Source organism: Bufo bufo, chromosome 7 (assembly GCF_905171765.1).
Source record: "Bufo bufo chromosome 7, aBufBuf1.1, whole genome shotgun sequence".
In the NCBI taxonomy this organism is placed as follows: domain Eukaryota; kingdom Metazoa; phylum Chordata; class Amphibia; order Anura; family Bufonidae; genus Bufo; species Bufo bufo.
In genome coordinates, this window is record NC_053395.1 from 104,642,108 (window position 1) to 104,662,737 (window position 20,630).

General features: G+C 44.8%; 1 protein-coding gene across 1 annotated transcript in view; it reads left to right on the plus strand.

Moving 5' to 3' along the window:
• STAT1 (signal transducer and activator of transcription 1) overlaps positions 1 to 20,630 on the plus strand; it is a 1,318,258-nt gene that overhangs the window by 800,140 nt on the left and 497,488 nt on the right. Inside the window, exon 12 of the mRNA XM_040441848.1 lies at positions 3,255 to 3,284. Within this exon, the coding sequence (XP_040297782.1) occupies positions 3,255 to 3,284 (30 nt within the window). The remainder of the gene's footprint in view (positions 1 to 3,254; positions 3,285 to 20,630) is intronic.

Below are 20,630 nucleotides of genomic sequence, written 5' to 3' on the forward strand. Positions count from 1 at the left end.
ATACTCACTACCCCCGGAGAACGTATTCGGGAGCGAGATCTTAGGCTCAGAACAAACTCCATAAACGCAAGCTGAACCGGTCACTTGAAACTGAGAAAAAGTCTTACGGAGATCAGCTACCTCCAATGAAAGACCCTGGAAGCGCTCAGCCAAAAGTGAAACCGGATCCATGCTTGAGACGGTTTTGGCGGCTTATAATGTCACGGATGGTGTACAGGAAACAAGACAATGCAATACAATTAATGACTCACTGGATCCACAACTAAGGAACAAAAGGGAGACCCCTACATGAGACCTGCCACTCTCCCTAATTGCTCAGCCTATGCGAACACCCCAAAGGTGGATGGGCGCATATCCACGTACCTCGGCTATCTAATACCTGAAGACCCTACAATAGTGAGGGGACACGACCACCGGCTCCCTACACAAGACACGGAGGGAGTCAGGATCACCTGAAAATCCAGCAGACAGAAAATCACAAATAAAGGAACAGCACTTATCTTGCAGAGGACTGAGGAATAGAAACAGCATGCACACCCACTCCAGGAAGTTGTATAAGCCGCAACCTAATGCATCATGGGGAGGAACTTAAAGGGAAGCAATCAGTCCAACTGCATGACAGCTGAGATAGACTAACGAGATGAGGAACTTAACCAAAACAAAGAAACTCAAGGAGGAGGATCGGGAAAGCTCCTGTCAGAGCTTCTCAGCTGTCTAGTTGTGACAATATGCCCGTCACCAATGGTGCCTGACTATAATGAGGGTTATTTGGGTTTCTGTTGTAGTTTACACAATCCTCCTTTTTTTTTTTTTTTTTTTTTTCGCGGGAAGCTACAACAGATTATTTAACGGAACCTCTCCTGCAAATGTGAACCTAGCCTTACACACCTGCTAGCGTATCAGACCACAACAGCCTACAAAATATCAGAAATCCAAATTTAGAATTTGTAGAAATGTTTGTGTAACTCAGGAGTGCATAGTTTGAAAATACTGTATCCAAGAATACTTTGCAGTATCTCAGAAGTAATATATACAGTAGTCAACACCTACTGTATGTTTAGTCAACCAACCACATATAACATTAGATACGCTAAAATATCTGTTTGGGTTCATACAGTATATATTGGTGAGACAACATGCATGCTAATCAGTTAACTGGGTTGTCAGAGGACTTTTTTGGGGGAAAAAACTGACAGCCCCTTTAAATAACTTTGGTATCAGTCAGATATTCTTTAAAACATGAAAATACACCAATAGGCTCCATTTGCATTTTTGTTATAGTTGCAAATCACAGTCTAATCACAGTTGTAATGACACAAACTAACAACATCATAGATATGCTCTGAATGAGGTCTAAGGTCTCATGCACACAACCATATGTATTTTGCAGTCCACAAATCGCAGATCCCAGCCAAGTGCATGCTGCCATTTTGTTTTTTACTTCAATAGTAATAAACATAGAATGTGTCGGCAGATAAGAACCATTTGACCCATCTAGTCTGCCCAGTAATGTCCTATCCTTGTCTGAAAAACAGACAAGAATAGTGCATGTTATATTTTTTTTTGCATGGCCACGGAACAGATGTGTCCACATCTTCAGCACCCCATTGAAATGAATGAGTCTGCATCCAATTAACAGATGCGATCAGATGCGTGCCAAACGTATGGTCTTGCGCATGAGTCCTTATGATGTATTCAAAGGTGCCACTTTTGTGGCCTACTTTTGCCATAGTTAGTTCAAAAGTGTGCCCAAGAAAGATGTAGTTTTCCAAGTCCTTAGTGCATAAAAGATATTGGCATGGCCTGTTGCCAAGCACTTCAGTGAGTTTTGCTGTGATTTTACGCTCATCTCAGAAAAGACATACCACAAAATTGGTAAGAGTGGATGCACAATTATTCAATCTGTTGATAATTTAAAGGGTTTCTCAGTCACCTTAAAAACCTTGCAAGTGATTTGCTGAGTGGGTTTTTCCTAGCTTTTCCTGTGTGTCAAGCCGGGAAAGGAAGTAAAGCAATCAAAGTAAATAAAGCTTCTTGTTGTTCTTAAATATTGTGGCCCATTTTTTTAAATATTATTTCTGGAAAACCTCTTTAAAAATACTTGGGTCAAATAGTTTGGGTTCTGCTACAAGGTATAATGGGGGTATGAAACAAAGAGAGGAAATGCACCAACAAGAAATGCTACGGACTAAACTGGGAAGTCATAAATGCAGGTATTAAAAGCTGAGACTTTCGCCAATATGTTCCAGTCAGGAAAATATCGGAGCCCATCACTGCACCACGTCACGGTCACTCAGCACGGCAGAGGGTCCTAGCCGCTGCTCTAACTATGGTGTGAACACGGTCTGGGGGTGGTATAATTCAGCTCACAGCCAAGCTTCCACACAGAAGCCCAGCATGAATACTGTGGCAGTACAATGTGAATGAGGCCAGGCTGTGAGCCACACCTATACCAGACCATGTGATGGAGGTTACCAGGTGCAACAGAGTGTCCAAACACACCCAAATCTAACAAGACAAAAACACAGAGATGAAGTGGCAATTCTGGAGGAGCTGCTCAGCCCCTGACACTGTGGCGTGTCTTTTATTGGAGGAACAGCCCCACCGCATGTGGACCGCAATAATCACATGGTCTGGTATAGGTGTGGCTCACAGCCTGGCCTCATTCACATTGTACTGCCACAGTATTCATGCTGGGCTTCTGTGTGGAAGCTTGGCTGTGAGCTGAATTATACCACCCCCAGACCGTGTTCACACCATAGTTAGAGCAGCGGCTAGGACCCTCTGCCGTGCTGAGTGACCGTGACGTGGTGCAGTGATGGGCTCCGATATTTTCCTGACTGGAACATATTGGCGAAAGTCTCAGCTTTTAATACCTGCATTTATGACTTCCCAGTTTAGTCAGTAGCATTTCTTGTTGGTGCATTTCCTCTCTTTGTTTCATATTTTTATTTGCTACATTCTGTGTAGTTTGCTCTTGTGGTGCATGTGGACCGCGTCGACATCCTCCATTGTATGCATATTTTGCTGGGGTTAGTCGATTATTGCGGTCCACATGCGGTGGGGCTGCTCCTCCAATAAAAGACACGCCACAGTGTCAGGGGCTGAGCAGCTCCTCCAGAATTGCCACTTCATCTCTGTGTTTTTGTCTTGTAAGGTATAATGGGGGACAAACTATTGAACCTTTTACTTTAATTATCTTTACTTATTATTTTGGTCCTTATTTTGATTATGTATATTTTTTTCATCTTTAGAGATGTCACTGAGAAAAATACAGTGAAAGGGTAAGTGATGTCTGATGTCAATTACAACTGTCAAAGTATGTTTATCATGTGAATTATGTGGGATATTGTTGGAGATATGCTTTTAAATTTTAATGAAACTTATGGTGGCCAGATTGTTTTTGTAATTTGTGCACATTCATGTATTGTCCCTTACGTACATATGAATCTGACAAAAAAAAGGTTGCTCCTTCAAATGCTATACTATGGAGTTGCTTACATTTTTTCTGAAAAGAATATCTCCGACATACAGCAGCACTCTATAATGTTACACTAATGGCAATAGAACTGGTATGGTAATAATTGCAGTTGAACATCTAAGCCACAATCTGATTTGTGCTGGCTAACAGCATTTATATGTAATTTTTGTCAAAATCACAGGGCTTTGCCACCATTTTTCACAAATGGTAGCAAAAATGTTACAAAACTTGGTGCAGGCAGTGGCGTAGCGTGGGTTCTCAGTGCCTGGGGCAAGCAAGTATTGTCCCCCCTAACCTGTCATGTGATCACGGGGACAACTGGAGGAAGTGATGTAGCCACTTCCTCCATTCGCCACACATCAGTCATTGAGGGCTATGCACTGTGCAAAGTTGAAGGCAGAAGCAGTAAAAAAAAAACTCTTCTGTCTTCTCTTCAGGGTCTCTGACAGCGCGATACACAATCTACTAGATGCCCCTAGAAAACCCTTTCCCACTAGCAGCATTCTCCCCTGACCGCCCATCCACCTCGCATCAGTATTGTCCCAATATGTCTCACTTCTCCTGAGGGCTTGCAGGACAGGAGCAGTGAGGCTGGAGTTGAAGTGAAAAAGCTTCTCCTGCAGTTCTGGTAGAAGCTAGAATGGAGTGGGTAAAAGGAGATGTCTCTAATGGTCATGGAGCATAAAGCTATATAGGTAAGATGCACAAGCTCTTAATTTAGCCTGAATGTGGCTGTGTGAGTTAGGGTTAGAGGTTAGGTTGGTGGTTTCCTCTTTTCAAACAACCTATTGAAACAAAAGCCAACAACAGTGGTGGGTATACCCCCACAAAAAATGTCATTATCTCAAGAACTTGTCATGTGGCCTTGAGCATTAATTACAGCTTATTGTCTGCTGAGGCATGGCATCCCACTCTTCTTGAAGGTCATTGAGGTTCTGAGGTACAGAGTTACAAGCCTCTACATGACGACTCAGCTGATTCCATAGGTTTTCAATGGAATTCAGGTCTGGATAATTGGACATTTGAGGTACCCCAGTCTCCAGCAGCTGTTTACTAATGATGCAACCTCGATGAGCTGACATATTGTCGTCCATGAAGATGATATTAGGCCTTTGTTGTTCATCCAGAGGCACAATGACTGGATTAATGATGTTATTCAAGTAGTATGGGCTTGTCACTGTACCATTCATAAAGTGTAGGGCAGTTCTGTATTAACTAGACACACCTTCCCACACTGTAACACTACCACCACAACCAAAGGCTCATCTAGTGAGAACAGTGGCTGATGCATAGTGTTCTCCTTGACGTCTCAAACATCATTGGCGGCCATTATTTGTGCTCAGCGTGAATCGACTTTCATCAGTTAACAGCACTGAGGCCCACTGGTCCCTCGTCCAGTGTAGATGCTCCCTGGTCCATGCAAGATGATGATCTCTGTGGTCAGGTACCTTTGCAGGTCATCTAACATGTAGACCACACTGATGCAAACTGTTACAAATGGTCTGACGTGACACTTGGTTGTCTCTCACCTCCCTCAAATGTGCCTGGAGTTGTGTGGCATTCATCATCCGGTTCTGCAGGGCATTGTTCACAGTGAAGCTGTCATCAGTGTGGGATGTGGCCAAAGGACATCCACTTCTATACCTTTCTGTGACTCTTCCAGTCTCTCTGTATCTCTGTTGCAACCTGGTGATGACACTCTAAGCTCAGTGAACACTTCCATCTGAGAACATACTAATTGAAGCCTCACAATGGCAAGGTACTGTTGATCCATTGTTTGGTGTCGTCTTGGTCTCATGATATCAAAATGTGAACAGCATGATGAGGAGGACTGTTTAAATACCAATTCTAATTGAACCAGGAAATTTATTTGGCGATTCATGGATAAAACACCTGTTGTGAATTTTGCTGTTAAAGCTCTTTGTTAGAGAACAGCAAGTTGTGCAAAAAGTACTGAAACATTAAACAATTGGACATGTACATTCAAAAGTTTAGAGATGGTCACATTAAAGGGAGTCTGTCACTTACTTTGAACGTTTTAGACCACTCATTACATTATAGCACAGTTGCCCAACATAAAAATAGTACCTCTCTTGTCTGTCCCACGTCCATAAGCTGAAAAAAAAACAAAAAAACTTTATAAAGATATGCAGATTAGGTCCCGTAAGTGCCCAGGCCCCTCTCTGATGTGCCGGCATAACTGCTCCCCTTGCAATCCTCCTCCTTGGCTTAGAGATTTTGTCCGAACACCCGTCGTCGGGCCTGTGCATGTGCACTGTTAGGATAAGTGCCTCTGCAGAGCAGTGCGCATGCGCGGACCCAGTGGTGACTAGTTCTCACACAAGAGCTCTAAGCAAAAGGAGGAGAATGAAGTAGGAAAGGAGGACAGGCTAGATGACTTGAAGGGTGGTGGTTATGCCGGCACATCAGAGAGGGGCTTGGGCACTTGCTGGACCTAATCTGCATATATTTATGAAGTGTTTTTTCCATTACGTTCCATGACAGCATCTGGACAGGAAGTAGGAACTACCTAGATCATTAAAAGGATCCTCCTCTTTCCATTCCTCCGTTTCTTCCTGTTTCCTGTCCATACGACAGGGGGAAGGGGTCAGAAAACATCCAGGCAGATTTTCTAAGGAGGCACAGAGTCAAACAGGGGGATTGATGACTTTGTCAAGAAGTGTTCAACTAAATAGTACATCTGTGGGTGTCTGTTTGCTTCCCGGGAAAACAGGAAGGGCAAAAGGTTTTTTTTCCTCAACCCAGCGGATCAGTCTCATGGGATAGATGCCCTATCTCAACTATGGGGGAAGGATCTGTGTTACGTGTTTTCCCCTCTTTGCCTATTACCGAGAGTGATTAAAAAAGAATTTGATAGCCCCCTATTGGCCGAAAAGAGTTGTAACGATCACGTCCACACACACACAGGGGGAAGGGTAGTGACCACTGCGCTCCACCCTCACCCCTGGCCCTGCCTACTTGCCTCACGAGTTTTGATGACAGGGGACAACTGGACGGCAGTCCCTAACTTAGGATATGTGCAGGGAAGACAGACAAGACAAAATACAGAACATGAACGGACCGGGTCAGAACCAAGAGAGCTACGCAGTACAACGGATTAAGCAAAGAATGGTCAGGAGAAGCCGGGGTCAAATACCAGGAGAGTAGCGAAGTACAAGAGGAGTCCTAAGAGAGTAGTCAGGTGGGAGCCGAGGTCACAATACCAGGATGGATGCGCAGTACAGGAGGAGCAGGCAAAGGATCGTCAGGGAACAGGATCAGGTAAGTATTCAGTAGTCCAACAGATAGCCAGGAACCTAGAAATTAACAGGCAACCTGTGACCAGCAGGCTGCCTGTATTTATAGTGGGGAGTGAGGGTCATGTGATGTGGCCAGCGTCACATGACCGACAGACCAACCAGTAGAGCACCGAGTGATCAGCTCGGCACTCAAGGCAGATTAGGAGCAGGGATCCACCCAGCCAGCAAAGCACAGATCCTCATTCCCAAAGCTAAGCAACAGGTCTGCGGGAAATGGGGGACCAAGTGCACCTTCGGAACCCCGTGACAGTACCCCCCCTTTTACGAGGGGCCACCGGACCCAAGACTTCAGGCGATGGCTTTTCAGGGTGTTCTAAATGAAATTTACGAACAAGTCTAGGAGCATGAACCTCCCTAGCAGGTACCCAAGATCTCTCTTCAGGTCCATACTCCTTCCAGTGAATCAGGTACTGCAAGGCATTACGCACCTTCCTGACATCCACTATTTTAGACACCACATACTCGACAGCATCATTAACAAGAACCGGCGGAGGCGAGGCTTTTGATGGTACTACCGGTTCAAAATATTTTTTAAGCAGAGATTTATAGAACACATTATGAATGTGGAATGACTCAGGCAGCTCCAACCTAAAATATACCGGGTTAATCACTTCCGTGATCTTATATGGTCCAATAAAACGAGGAGAATTTTTTTTAGAAGTTACCTTGAGAGATAGATTCTTGGAGGACAACCATACTTTATCCCCAACCTGAAAGTTCACCCCCCTTGAACGTCTCCTATCGGCCTTGAGTTTTTGAGAACTTTGAGCCTTTTCTAGGTTCGATTGAACCCAGGCCCAAACTGTGCACAGTTCGGAGGAGAGTTTATCCGCTTCAGGGTTAGAGGAGGAGACGGACGGCCCAGAATGAAAACGGGGATGAAAACCATGGTTACAAAAGAATGGGGAGACCCCAGCAGAAGAATTGACACGGTTATTCAGAGCAAATTCAGTCAACGGAAGGAATTTGACCCATAATTGCTGGTCATCAGCAACATACAACCTCAAGAATTGTTCCACAGACTGATTAAGGCGTTCAGTCTGCCCATTACTCTCAGGATGGTAGGCGGAAGAAAAAGACAATGAAATTTTACATCTTTGACAGAAGGCCCTCCAGAATTTGGACACAAACTGCACACCCCTGTCAGAAACAATATTTTCCGGGATGCCATGTAAACGAACAATCTCTCTCACAAAAATAGACGCCAGGGTTTTAGCATTCGGAAGTTTAGACATGGGAATGAAATGAACCATCTTGCTAAACCTATCGACCACTACCCAAACCACAGTCTTACCCTCCGCCAGCGGTAGGTCAGTTATAAAGTCCATCGATATATGGGACCAGGGTCTACTGGGAATGGGTAGGGGTCGTAAATTACCAGCAGGGCGAGTCCTAGGTGTCTTAGACCTGGCACAAACCTCACAGGCTGACACGTAGGACTTGACATCCCTGGTCAGAGTGGGCCACCAATAGGACCTAGAAACCAGATCCTTAGTGCCCTTAACACCCGGATGTCCACAAAAGGCAGAATCGTGACACTCACCCAACAGCTGGAGACGAAATTGTACGGGAACAAACAACTTATCTGTTGGGGTGGATGCCGGTGCCAGATGTTGTTCAGCCTCAATGCGAACCGAGATATCCTGGGTTAGAGCCGCTAAGAAGATGTTTGCTGGTAGGATGGATTCAGGCGGCGTCTCAGTGGGTTGAAAGGCATGGAAGCTCCGGGACAATGCGTCTGCCTTCACATTTTTACTTCCCGGCCTGAACGTAATGGAGAAATCGAAACGGGTAAAAAACAGAGCCCATCGGGCTTGTCGGCGATTCAACCTCTTAGCCAACTCGAGAAACATTAGGTTTTTATGATCAGTGACAACAGTTACTCGATGCCTTGCCCCCTCCAAAAAATGCCTCCACTCCTCAAATGCCCATTTAATAGCCAGCAGCTCCCTATTCCCAATGTCGTAGTTTCTCTCCGTGGGAGAGAATTTCCTGGAGAAGAAGGCACACGGTCTCAGGTTAGTGAGGCTAGCAGGACCCTGTGAAAGAACTGCTCCTGCGCCGTCCTCGGATGCATCTACCTCCACAATAAAGGGTCTCTCCTGATCAGGCTGGATCAGAATGGGAGCGCTACTAAATGCCTTTTTTAATGTTTCAAATAAAGAAATGACCTTGGTAGACCAATTCTCCAAATCCGCCCCTTTCTTAGTAAGGTGGGTCAATGGCTTAGCAATTACAGAAAAATTCATGATAAATTTACGATAGTAATTAGCGAAACCCAAAAACCGTTGTAAAGCCTTTAAGGATGAAGGCCTTACCCATTCCTTAATTGCTAAAACCTTACCAGGATCCATCTTAAAGGCGTGAGGAGTCAAAACATGCCCTAGAAACAGTATCTCCTGTACACCAAAGACACATTTCTCTTGCTTAGCGGAGAGCTGGTTCTCCCTCAACACCTATAATACTTGTTTGACATGAGACACATGAGATTCGAAATCAGGAGAGAATATCAAAATGTTGTCAAGATAGACAATAATAAATTTACCTAAGAACTCTCTAAGAATATCGTTCATTAAGTTTTGGAACACATCTGGGGCATTGCTGAGTCCAAAAGGCATCACCTGATATTCAAAGTGTCCTATCGGAGTATTGAACGCTGTCTTCCATTCGTCTCCCTCCTTGATTCGGATTAGATTGTATGCCCCTTTCAGGTCAATCTTGGAAAACCAGGTTGCCCCCAGAACCTGGTTAAATAAATCCGGAATCAATGGGAGAGAGTATATATTTTGGACAGTGATCTTATTTAATCTCCGGTAATCAATACAAGGCCTAAGACCACCATCCTTCTTTTTAACAAAGAAAAACCCTGCTCCCATAGGAGAGACTGAAGGTCTAATATGCCCATTAGCAAGGCTCTCCTTAATATAATCTTCCATAGCCTTGCGTTCGGGCCCTGAAAGATTATAAATTCGCCCTTTTAGGAAATTCGGCACCCTCTATTAGCTCTATGGCGCAATCATAAGGTCTATGGGGGGGTAGAACCTCTGGAATAGGGGACGAGAATACATCAGAATATTCTTTAATAACTGAAGGTAATGTATTAGACCTTACTGAAACCCTAGTACCACCTCACACTTAGGTCCCCATTTCACCAACTCTCCTTTGAACCAATTAATTGTGGGGTTATGTAAACGGAGCCAAGGCAACCCTAGTACCACCTCAACCGGTAGGTTCTCCAAGACAAAAAGAGACCATCTCTGAGTGGCACACACCCACGGTCAGAGAAATTTCAGAGGTACATGACCTTACCGTACCACCAATCAGGGGAGTAGCATCAATAGCCATGACATGGATAGGTGTAGGTAAAGCAAACATTGGAATACCCAATTTACTAGCAAATTCTAAGTCAATAAAGCTGGCCGCTGACCCGGAATCAATAAAGGCCTTACCCGGCCACTTATTAACCCCCAGAGAAATTGTTATAGGTACCAAAAGCTTATATTTAGAAAAATCAGGGTGTACCTGGTCTTTAGGTTGTCTTGCCTTAGGAGACTTGTCAGAGAGGACCCTCTTAGGACACTTGTTGATCCAATGGCCAGGATCTCCACAGTAGAAGCACTCTCCGCGTCTGCGACGAAGATTACCCCGGGTCATGCCAACCTGCATGGGATCCTCGGTGGAGACCTCAGTGTTGTCCCTGGAAAAGGCCTCTGGCTGGACCACCATCTGAGAACAGAACTGTCGTTCTTGTCGTCTCTCTCTAACTTGTCGGTCAAGTCGGACAACTAGGGTCATCATCTCCTCTAAGGTCTCTGGAACTTGATAACTGACTAATAAATCTTTTAAATTATCAGACAGACCAGACCTAAACTGACTCTTCAGGGCTGGTTCATTCCATCCAGAGGGGACACACCACCGTCTGAATTGGGTGCAATACTCCTCCGCAGGGAGATGGCCCTGAACCAGTGCCCTAAGAGCCGTCTCGGCTACCAGGGCCCTGTCTGGTTCGTCATAGAGGGTACCCAGGGCCTGAAAAAACCCCTCCACGGAAGTCAGACAACTGGTGTCACGGATGGTGTACAGGAAACAAGACAATGCAATATATACAATGACTCACTGGATCCACAACTAAGGAACAAAAGGGAGACCCCTGCATGAGACCTGCCACTCTCCCTGACTGCTCAGCCTATGCGAACACCCCAAAGGTGGATGGGCGCATATCCACGTACCTCGGCTATCTAATACCTGAAGACCCTACAATAGTGAGGGGACACGACCACCGGCTCCCTACACTAGACACAGAGGGAGTCAGGGTCTCCTGAAATCCAGCAGACAGAAAATCACAAATAAAGGAACAGCACTTATCTTGCAGAGGACTGGGAAATAGGAACAGCATGCACACACACTCCAGGAAGTTGTATAAGCCGCACACTGCTGCATTATGGGGAGGAACTTAAAGGGAAGCAATCAGTCCAACTGCATGACAGCTGAGATAGACTAACGAGATGAGGAACTGAAACCAAAACAAAGAAACTCAAGGAGGAGGATCTGGAAGGCTCCTGTCAGAGCTTCTCAGCTGTCTGGTTGTGACAGTACCCCTCCCTCTATGAGTGGACTCCGGACACTCAGAGCCCACCTTCTCAGGATGGGACCTATGGAAAGCCCTGATGAGACGAGTGGCCTTAATGTCCGTCACTGGGACCCACATCCTCTCCTCAGGACCATAACCCTCCCAATGAACGAGGTACTGGAGGGAACCGCGGACAAGACGAGAATCCACAATCCTAGAGACCTGAAATTCAAGATTTCCATCAACCATAATCGGAGGAGGAGGCAAAGGCGAGGGTACAATAGGTTGAACATAAGGTTTCAATAAGGACTTATGAAAAAACATTATGGATCTTCCAAGTCTGAGGAAGATCAAGACGGTAGGCAACAGGATTGATGACAGACAGGATCTTGTAAGGCCCAATAAACCTAGGACCCAAACTTTCATGAGGGAACCTTCAATTTGATATTTTTGGTAGACAACCACACCAGATCACCAACATTCAGGTCCGGACCAGGCACACGTCTCTTATCTGCCACACGCTTATATCTCTCACTCATGTTCTTTAGATTATCCTGAATCTTTTGCCAAATAGATGACAAAGACGAGGAGAATCTGTCCTCATCAGGTAAACCAGAAGACCCCTCTCCCGAGAAAGTCTCAAACTGCGTATGAAACCCATATGCACCAAAAAATGGTGACTTATCAGAGGACTCCTGACGACGGTTATTTAAAGCAAACTCAGCAAGGGACAAAAAAGAACACCAATCCTCCTGATTCTCCGCCACAAAACAGCGCAGATATGTCTCCAGATTCTGATTGACGCGCTCTGTCTGGCCATTCGACTGCGGGTGGAAAGCAGAAGAGAATGACAACCGAACCCCCAAGCGAGAACAGAAAGCCTTCCAGAATCTGGAAAAAAACTGCGTGCACCTATCAGAGACTATGTCTGAAGGAATACCATGCAATTTGACAATGTGGTCAATAAATGCCTGCGCCAGTGTCTTAGCATTGGGCAAACCAGGAAAAGGGATGAAATGCACCATTTTGCTAAAACGGTCCACCACCACCAGAATCACAGTCTTCCCCGAGGAACGAGGCAAGTCCGTTATGAAGTCCATGGACAGATGTGTCTAAGGACGGGAAGGAATGGGTAAGGGAAGGAGAGGACCTGATGGCCGTGAATGAGGGAGTTTGGCACGAGCGCAAGTCTCGCAAGCTGCCACAAAACCCTCAACCGACTTACGAAGCGCAGGCCACCAGAATCTCCGAGCGATGAGATCCAGTGTGGCTCTTGCCCCCGGGTGCCCAGCAAGGACCGTATCGTGGTGTTCCTTAAAAATCTTGTGTCTCAAAGCGAGAGGCACAAACAACCTCCCAGGAGGACAAAGATCAGGAGCCTCTGACTGGGCTGCCTGCACCTCTGCCTCCAATTCAGGAAAAAGAGCAGAGACCACCACACCTTCAGCCAAAATGGGTCTTCAAAATTCCCACCTCCCGGAAAACAACGTGACAGGGCATCTGCCTTCACATTCTTAACCCCAGGGCGGAACGTGACAACAAAATTAAACCTTGAAAAGAACAAAGACCATCTGGCCTGTCTCGGGTTCAGACGCTTGGCTGACTCCAAGTAGGCGAGATTTTTATGGTCAGTATACACGGTAATAGGGTGTCTGGCTCCCTCTAGCCAATGGCGCCATTCCTCAAAAGCCAACTTGATGGCCAACAATTCCCTATCTCCCACATCATAATTTCTCTCTGCGGAGGAGAGTTTCTTCGAGAAAAAGGCACACGTTTGCCATTTGGCAGGAGATATCAGGTTGTACCAGGATGGGAGCGGAAGCAAAACTCTCCTTGATATTAGAAAAGGCCTTACGCGCCTCTACCGACCAAGAAGAAAATTCTACCCCCTTTCTGGTCATATCAGTGAGTGGTTTAACAACAGAGGAATAATTCAAAATAAATTTCCTGTAATAATTGTCAAAGCCCAAAAAACGCATCAGCGCCTTCTGATTCTCAGGAAGCTCCCACTCAAGCACAGCGCGGACCTTCTCGGGGTCCATGCGAAAACCAGAAGCGGAGAGAAGAAACCCCAGAAATTGAATTTCTGGGATGTCACGGATGGTGTACAGGAAACAAGACAATGCAATATATACAATGACTCACTGGATCCACAACTAAGGAACAAAAGGGAGACTCCTTCATGAGACCTGCCACTCTCCCTGACTGCTCAGCCTATGCGAACACCCCAAAGGTGGATGGGCGCATATCCACGTACCTCGGCTATCTAATACCTGAAGACCCTACAATAGTGAGGGGACACGACCACCGGCTCCCTACACTAGACACGGAGGGAGTCAGGGTCTCCTGAAATCCAGCAGACAGAAAATCACAAATAAAGGAACAGCACTTATCTTGCAGAGGATTGGGAAATAGGAACAGCATGCACACACACTCCAGGAAGTTGTATAAGCCATACACTACTGCATTATGGGGAGGAACTTAAAGGGAAGCAATCAGTCCAACTGCATGACAGCTGAGATAGACTAACGAGATGAGGAACTGAAACCAAAACAAAGAAACTCAAGGAGGAGGATCTGGAAGGCTCCTGTCAGAGCTTCTCAGCTGTCTGGTTGTGACAACTGGCCCCAGGAGGTAACGAGAATGCCCAGTCCTGGGGATCACCCTGTAGTAGAGAAATGATAATCCCCACGTGTTGGCTCTCGGGACCGGAGGACACGGGGCGCAAACGGAAGTAGAGTTTGCAACTCTCCTTAAAGGAGAGTTTGCAACTCTCCAGAAAAGGGTTCTGGGAGCTTGATCTGGGGTTCAAAATGTGGACTGGAGGGTAGAGGAGTGGAAGAACCTTGCCCTAACTCAAAAGAACGGAGTTTCTCTCCTAGCTCCTGCACCATCTGTGTCAAATTAGAGACATGGTCAGTCAGGGTAATAAGAGGATTCATGATACAGTGGTTGTTGGGCCTGTTAATCTGTAACTGTCATGTCCACACACACACAGGGGGAAGGGTAGTGACCACTGCGCTCCACCCTCACCCCTGGCCCTGCCTACTTGCCTCACGAGTCCTGATGACAGGGGACAACTGGACTGCAGTCCCTAACTTAGGATATGTGCAGGGAAGACAGACAAGACAAAATACGGAACATGAACGGACCGGGTCAGAACCAAGAGAGCTAAGCAGTACAACGGATTAAGCAAAGAATGGTCAGGAGAAGCCGGGGTCAAATACCAGGAGAGTAGCGAAGTACAAGAGGAGTCCTAAGAGAGTAGTCAGGTGGGAGCCGAGGTCACAATACCAGGATGGATGCGCAGTACAGGAGGAGCAGGCAAAGGATCGTCAGGGAACAGGATCAGGTAAGTATTCAGTAGTCCAACAGTTAGCCAGGAACCTAGAAATTAACAGGCAACCTGTGACCAGCAGGCTGCCTGTATTTATAGTGGGGAGTGAGGGTCATGTGACGTGGCCAGCGTCACATGACCGACAGACCAACCAGTAGAGCACCGAGTGATCAGCTCGGCGCTCAAGGCAGATTAGGAGCAGGGAGCCACCCAGCCAGCAAATCCGCCCTGGGAATGAGGTCAAGCACAGATCCACATTCCCAAAGCTAAGCAACAGGTCTGCGGGAAATGGGAGACCAAGTGCACCTTCGGAACCCCGTGACAAGAGTGTGGTTCACGTGGTTGAGGAAACTGTTTCTATCAGACCCTTGGGTGCTTCCGGACAGGGAGGATTTGTTATAACAGTGGCCTCTCCTTCATCCGGAGGTAGTAAAACTGCATCTAACAGCTTGGAGATTGAGAAGGATTTCCTTAGATCCAGGGATTTGTTAGAGCAGGTGATCAGTACTCTTCAAGCTAGTAGAAAAATAATCACTTCAGACATATATATATGAGGATCTGGAAGGCTTTTTATCCAATTTTCCAAATCAGATTTGGATTTATCAGTACCTCCTGATATTCCATTGATTCAAATTTTTTTGCAGGTAGGACTTAATAAAAAATTGAGACCTAGAACCTTAAAAGTTCAGGTTTCTGCACTTAGTGCTTTGTTTGATGTTAGATTTGCAGTTCACTCTTGGATTATCAGTCTTATAAGGGCTTCCTCCACATTGAATCAAACTATTAAACCTAAATTGTCTACTTGGAATCTCAATATTGTTATTGCTACTATAACTCAAAATCCTTTTGAGCCTCTAGACTCTATTTCTGTTAGAATGTTGTCATATAAGACTGCCTTTTTGGTGGCAATTACATTGGCTAGGAGGATGGGGGAGATCTCTGCTTTGTCTGCTTCCCCTCCTTATACTTCTATTTTAGATGACAGAATTGTGTTGACACCAGATCCAGCCTTCCTTCCAAAAGTAGTCTCAGACTTCAATAGGTCGCAAAAGATAATTTTACCTTCCTTTTGTCAGAATCCCAAAAATAATGGTGAAGATAGGTTTCACATACTCGGTGTAATGAAGGTGCGTGTGTGTCAGTACTTACAGTCAACTAAAGATTGGAGAAAAGCCTCTCAGTTGTTTGTTCAATTTCAGGGACCAAATTAGGGATTGAGGGTTACAAGTCGCACTATTGATAGGTGGATTATTAGAGCAATAGGTTTAGCATGCACATCGGCGGGTCTTCAATTCCCTACAGGATTTTCAGCACATTCCACAAGAGCTTTAGCGGCCTCGGGCAAAGAGGTGCTGCCCTTCTATTGATCAAATGTGTAGGGCAAGTGTAAGTTAGCAAGTTAATTGTTTGCCGCCCCTCCTTCTCTTCGCCCTCAAGCAGCCGCTTGGGCTGCCTTATGATAGAGCCGGCCCTGGTCATGGGGCGTAATGGAAATACATAGATTACTCTTATTGGTAATCTGTTTTCCATGAGCCCATGATAGCACCTACATTATTCCCACCCTTAAAAAAATATAAATAAAATATGCATGTTAAGTGCTTCACTGTATATAGAATTATTTTCAGTCCTATGAATCTTGTCACAAACTGAAGAATGGAGAGAGGAGGATCCTTTTAATGATCTGGGAAGATGCTGTTTCCTGTCCGGATGGGTGAGGATCTCCCACAAGTGCTATCATGGGCTCATGGAAACGGATTACCAGTAAGAGTATTCTATATATTTTCAGCTTGTGGACGTGGGACAGACACAAGAAAAGTACTATTTTTATGTTGGGCAACTGTGCTATAATGTGATATGAGCAGTCTAAAATGCTCAAAGTAGGTGACAGACTCCCTTTAAGTTCACCTGTAAAGGTTAGTGCATTTTAGGTTCATCCTAAAATTGTACTCACAAGCCAAATATTAATAACTTTTTGTGTACTGTAGTAGTACTGTAGATGCAGTGGGTACAAATATATAAGTAAACTGCTGTATATACTATATATCTGTAACCACAGAATATATTATCCCTTGCACTTGACATATCAGGACAATGCTGTATATGCTATATGTCGGGTATGAATAATAATAGATGCACATAGCATTGATATATGTAGACAGTCATACATTATGGTCACTGTGCAAAGTATATGAGGTAGGGGTTGTAGCCAGGGTTAGGCTTAAGGTTAGAGTTACTATTAGAGTTAGGGTTACTATTAGGGTTATGGTTAGTATTAGTGTTAGGGTTAATATTAGGGTTAGGGTCTATGGTCAGTATCAAGTTTGGCCACTCTGTTTACTGACTCCAGATGGATGACTTCCTTTTAACTACTCTATTCTAGTCTCTACCCCGCATTTCTTTTATATTCAGGAGGTGAAGGACCTTTCATGATGTCATCACAGGTCCTGCAGCTGCATCCTCTGATCCTAGGATCTAAAACATTATGAATGCAGTTCATTTACTCTTAAATAATTCAGGACCTATGATGACGTAATCAAAGGTCCTTTAGCTTTCTAAGGCTCCAAATTGCACTAATGAGCAGCGTTTGCATTATCAGTGCAGTTAATGTAAAGTCATGTCAGACTGCCAAGTGCCCCCTGGCAGTTTGATGCCTGGGGCAGCTGTTCCCCATGCTATGCCACTGGGTGCATGACCTTTGGCCTTATCATACTTATATGACAAAGGTCTTGCATCAGCACCAGAAAGGAGGAGGAGGGCACAGCCCAGAAGAAGGCCATAGAGTAGGAAAAGGACACAGACAGGAAGAAGCTGAATGCGGTCACCAGAACCAGAAAACCAGTCTGTGTAATAGAGGGTGTCACCATGTGAGCAATAAGTGAGTAAGTTGGTTGTCACCAGGAGAATCAGTGTGCTAGAAATGGGTCTACCCATGGAGAGCAGTGACCAGGTGGAAGGGCATTATGGGTAGCAGTGTGTAGGGGAGACCATGTGGACTAGTATGTTAGAAAAGGGCCACTCTACTGGAGCAGTATGTGAGAAGAGGGGGCAACATGGCAACCAGTGTGTGAGAAAAGGGAGGGGGTCAGAATGGGGAACACTATGTGAGAATAGAGGGGTCATAATGGAAGGCAGTAAGTGAGAAAAGGGGAGCAGTACATGAGAAATGTGGTGGGACACTATAGGGAGCAGTGTGACAAAGGTGTTTGTGTGTTGGTGGGGTCCCCATGGAAAACAGTATGACAAAAGGGAGGGCATGAAGGAGTAGTGTCTTTGAGAAAGAGGTTGCATTGGGGAGCAGTCTGCATGAGAAAGAAAGAAATTGACATGTAGGAGCAGTCTGTGCTAGAAAGAGGTGGACAATGGGAGCTGTCTAGTGATTTGGGGTTTGATTTGCACTGGAGGCACATGAGGAATTGGGATTCATGTTAGTGGTGTTGTAAGTAGTGTGAGTTTAGAGTACTGTATGTGTCTAATGTTTAGGTAGTGTTATATACAGGTATGTATAATGTAGTGTAATGCTGCTCTGTGTGGTTGCTAAATAAAGGAGTCTAGAATCTGATTTATTTTTTGCTCTGATCTGGGGTCTGGTCTGAGCAGTGGAGGGGCATGAACATGTAAAGCACAATTTGCCATAGTGTTCTGGAGCTGATATTGTATGTAGGTTGGTGGGGTTTGTGTGCCAGGGTTTGCTTCTTAGTATTAGTCCAGTCTTGTCTTGGGATGTAGCGATGCAAAAACATTTTTTTTTTATAAAAAAAAAGTTTTATTGTGCAAAAGTAGTAATGAAAAAAAAAAAAATCTATGTATTTGGTATTGTTGTACTGACCCAGGGAATAAAGTTAATATGTTATTTCTACCAAATATAAATGCCGCAAAATTGATAACATAAAAACTCAGTGGCAGTATTGCCATCCCCCCAAAAGCCCTCATAGAACTGCATCGATGTTATATGGCAAAAATTGCTTGGTTACTAATGCCCAAAATGCATGTAGGGGGAAGGGTTTAAAGGGGTTTTGTAGTAACTGTGGGAATTTGCTCTGGTAGACAGGCTTGCGGACGCAGTATAGAGGCAACGACAACGTCTTTAACTTAAACAGTTCGGTGTTTTATTCACACATAAGGAAAGTGACAACAAAAAGTCAGTTTCAAGGAAAAAACAGTCACCTTGAATCTGCTGTTTGTTCACACTAGGCAGCAACATATACAGTCAGGTTCATAAATATTGGGACATCAACACAATTCAAAATTTTTGGGCTCTATACACCACCACAATGGATTTGAAATTAAACAAACAAGATGTGCTTTAACTGCAGACTGTCAGCTTTAATTTGAGGGTATTTACATCCAAATCAGGTGAACGGTGTAGGAAGTAAAACAGTTTGTATATGTGCCTCCCACTTGTTAAGGGACCAAAAGTTATGGGACAATTGGATTCTCAGCTGTTCCTTGGCCAAGTGTGTGTTATTCCCTCATTACCCCAATTACAATGAGCAGATAAAAGGTCCAGAGTTCATTTCAAGTGTTCTATTTGCATTTGGAATCTGTTGCTGTCAACTCTCAAGATGAGATCCAAAGAGCTGTCACTATCAGTGAAGCAAGCCATCATTTGGCTGAAAAAACAAAACAAACCCATCAGAGAGATAGCAAAAACATTAGTCGTGGCGAAAACAACAGTTTGGAACATTCCTAAAAAGAAGGAACGCACCGGTGAGCTCAGCAACAACAAAAGACCTGGAAGACCACGGAGAACAACTGTGGTGGATGACCGAAGAAAACACCCTCCACAACAGTTGGCCAGATCAAGAACACTCTCCAGGAGGTAGGTGTATGTGTGTCAAAGTCAACAATCAAGAGAAGACTTCACCAGAGTGAATACAGAGGGTTCACCATAAGATGTAAACCATTGGTGAGCCTCAAAAACAGGAAGGCCAGATTTGAGTTTGCCAAACCACATCTAAAAAAGCCTTCACAGTTCTGGAACAACATCCTATGGATAGATGAGACCAAGATCAACTTGTACCAGAGTGATGGGAAGAGAAGAGTATGGAGAAGGAAAGGAACTGCTCATGATCCTAAGCATACCACCGCATCAGTGAAGCATGGTGGTGGTAGTGTCATGGCGTGGACATGTATGGCTACCAATGGAACTGGTTCTCTTGTATTTATTGATGATGTGACTGCTAACAAAAGCAGCAGGGTGAATTCTGAAGTGTTTCGGCAATATTATCTGCTCATATTCAGCCAAATGCTTCAAAACTCATTGGACGGCGCTGCACAGAGCAGATGGATAATGACGCAAACCATACTTCAAAAGCAACCAAAGAGTTTTTTAAGGGAAAGAAGTGGAATGTTATGCAATGGCCAAGTCAATCACCTGATCTGAATCTGATTGAGCATGCATTTCACTTGCTGAAGACAAAACTGGAGGGAAAATGCCTCAAGAACAAGCAGGAACTGAAGACAGTTGCAGTAGAGGCCTGGCAGAGCATCACTAGGGATGAAACCCAGCGTCTGGTGATGTCTATGCGTTCCAGACTTCAGGCTGTAATTGACTGCAAAGTATTTGCAACCAAGTATTGAAAAGTGAAAGTTTGATTTATGAATATTATTCTGTCCCGTTACTTTTGGTCCCTTAACAAGTGGGAGGCACATATGCAAACTGTTGTAATTCCTACACCGTTCACCTGATTTGGATGTAAATACCCTCAAATTAAAGCTGACAGTCTGCAGTTGAAGCACATCTTTTTCGTTTCATTTCAAATCCATTGTGGTGGTGGATAGAGCCAAAAATGTTAGAATTGTGTTGATGTCCCAATATTTATGTACCTGACTGTAAGTACTTGTATGAAACAGAAGTCCACGTGCTTTTATCCAGATAAGATAGCAGGCCTTAATCACGGCCCAAACTCTCAAGCTCCAACA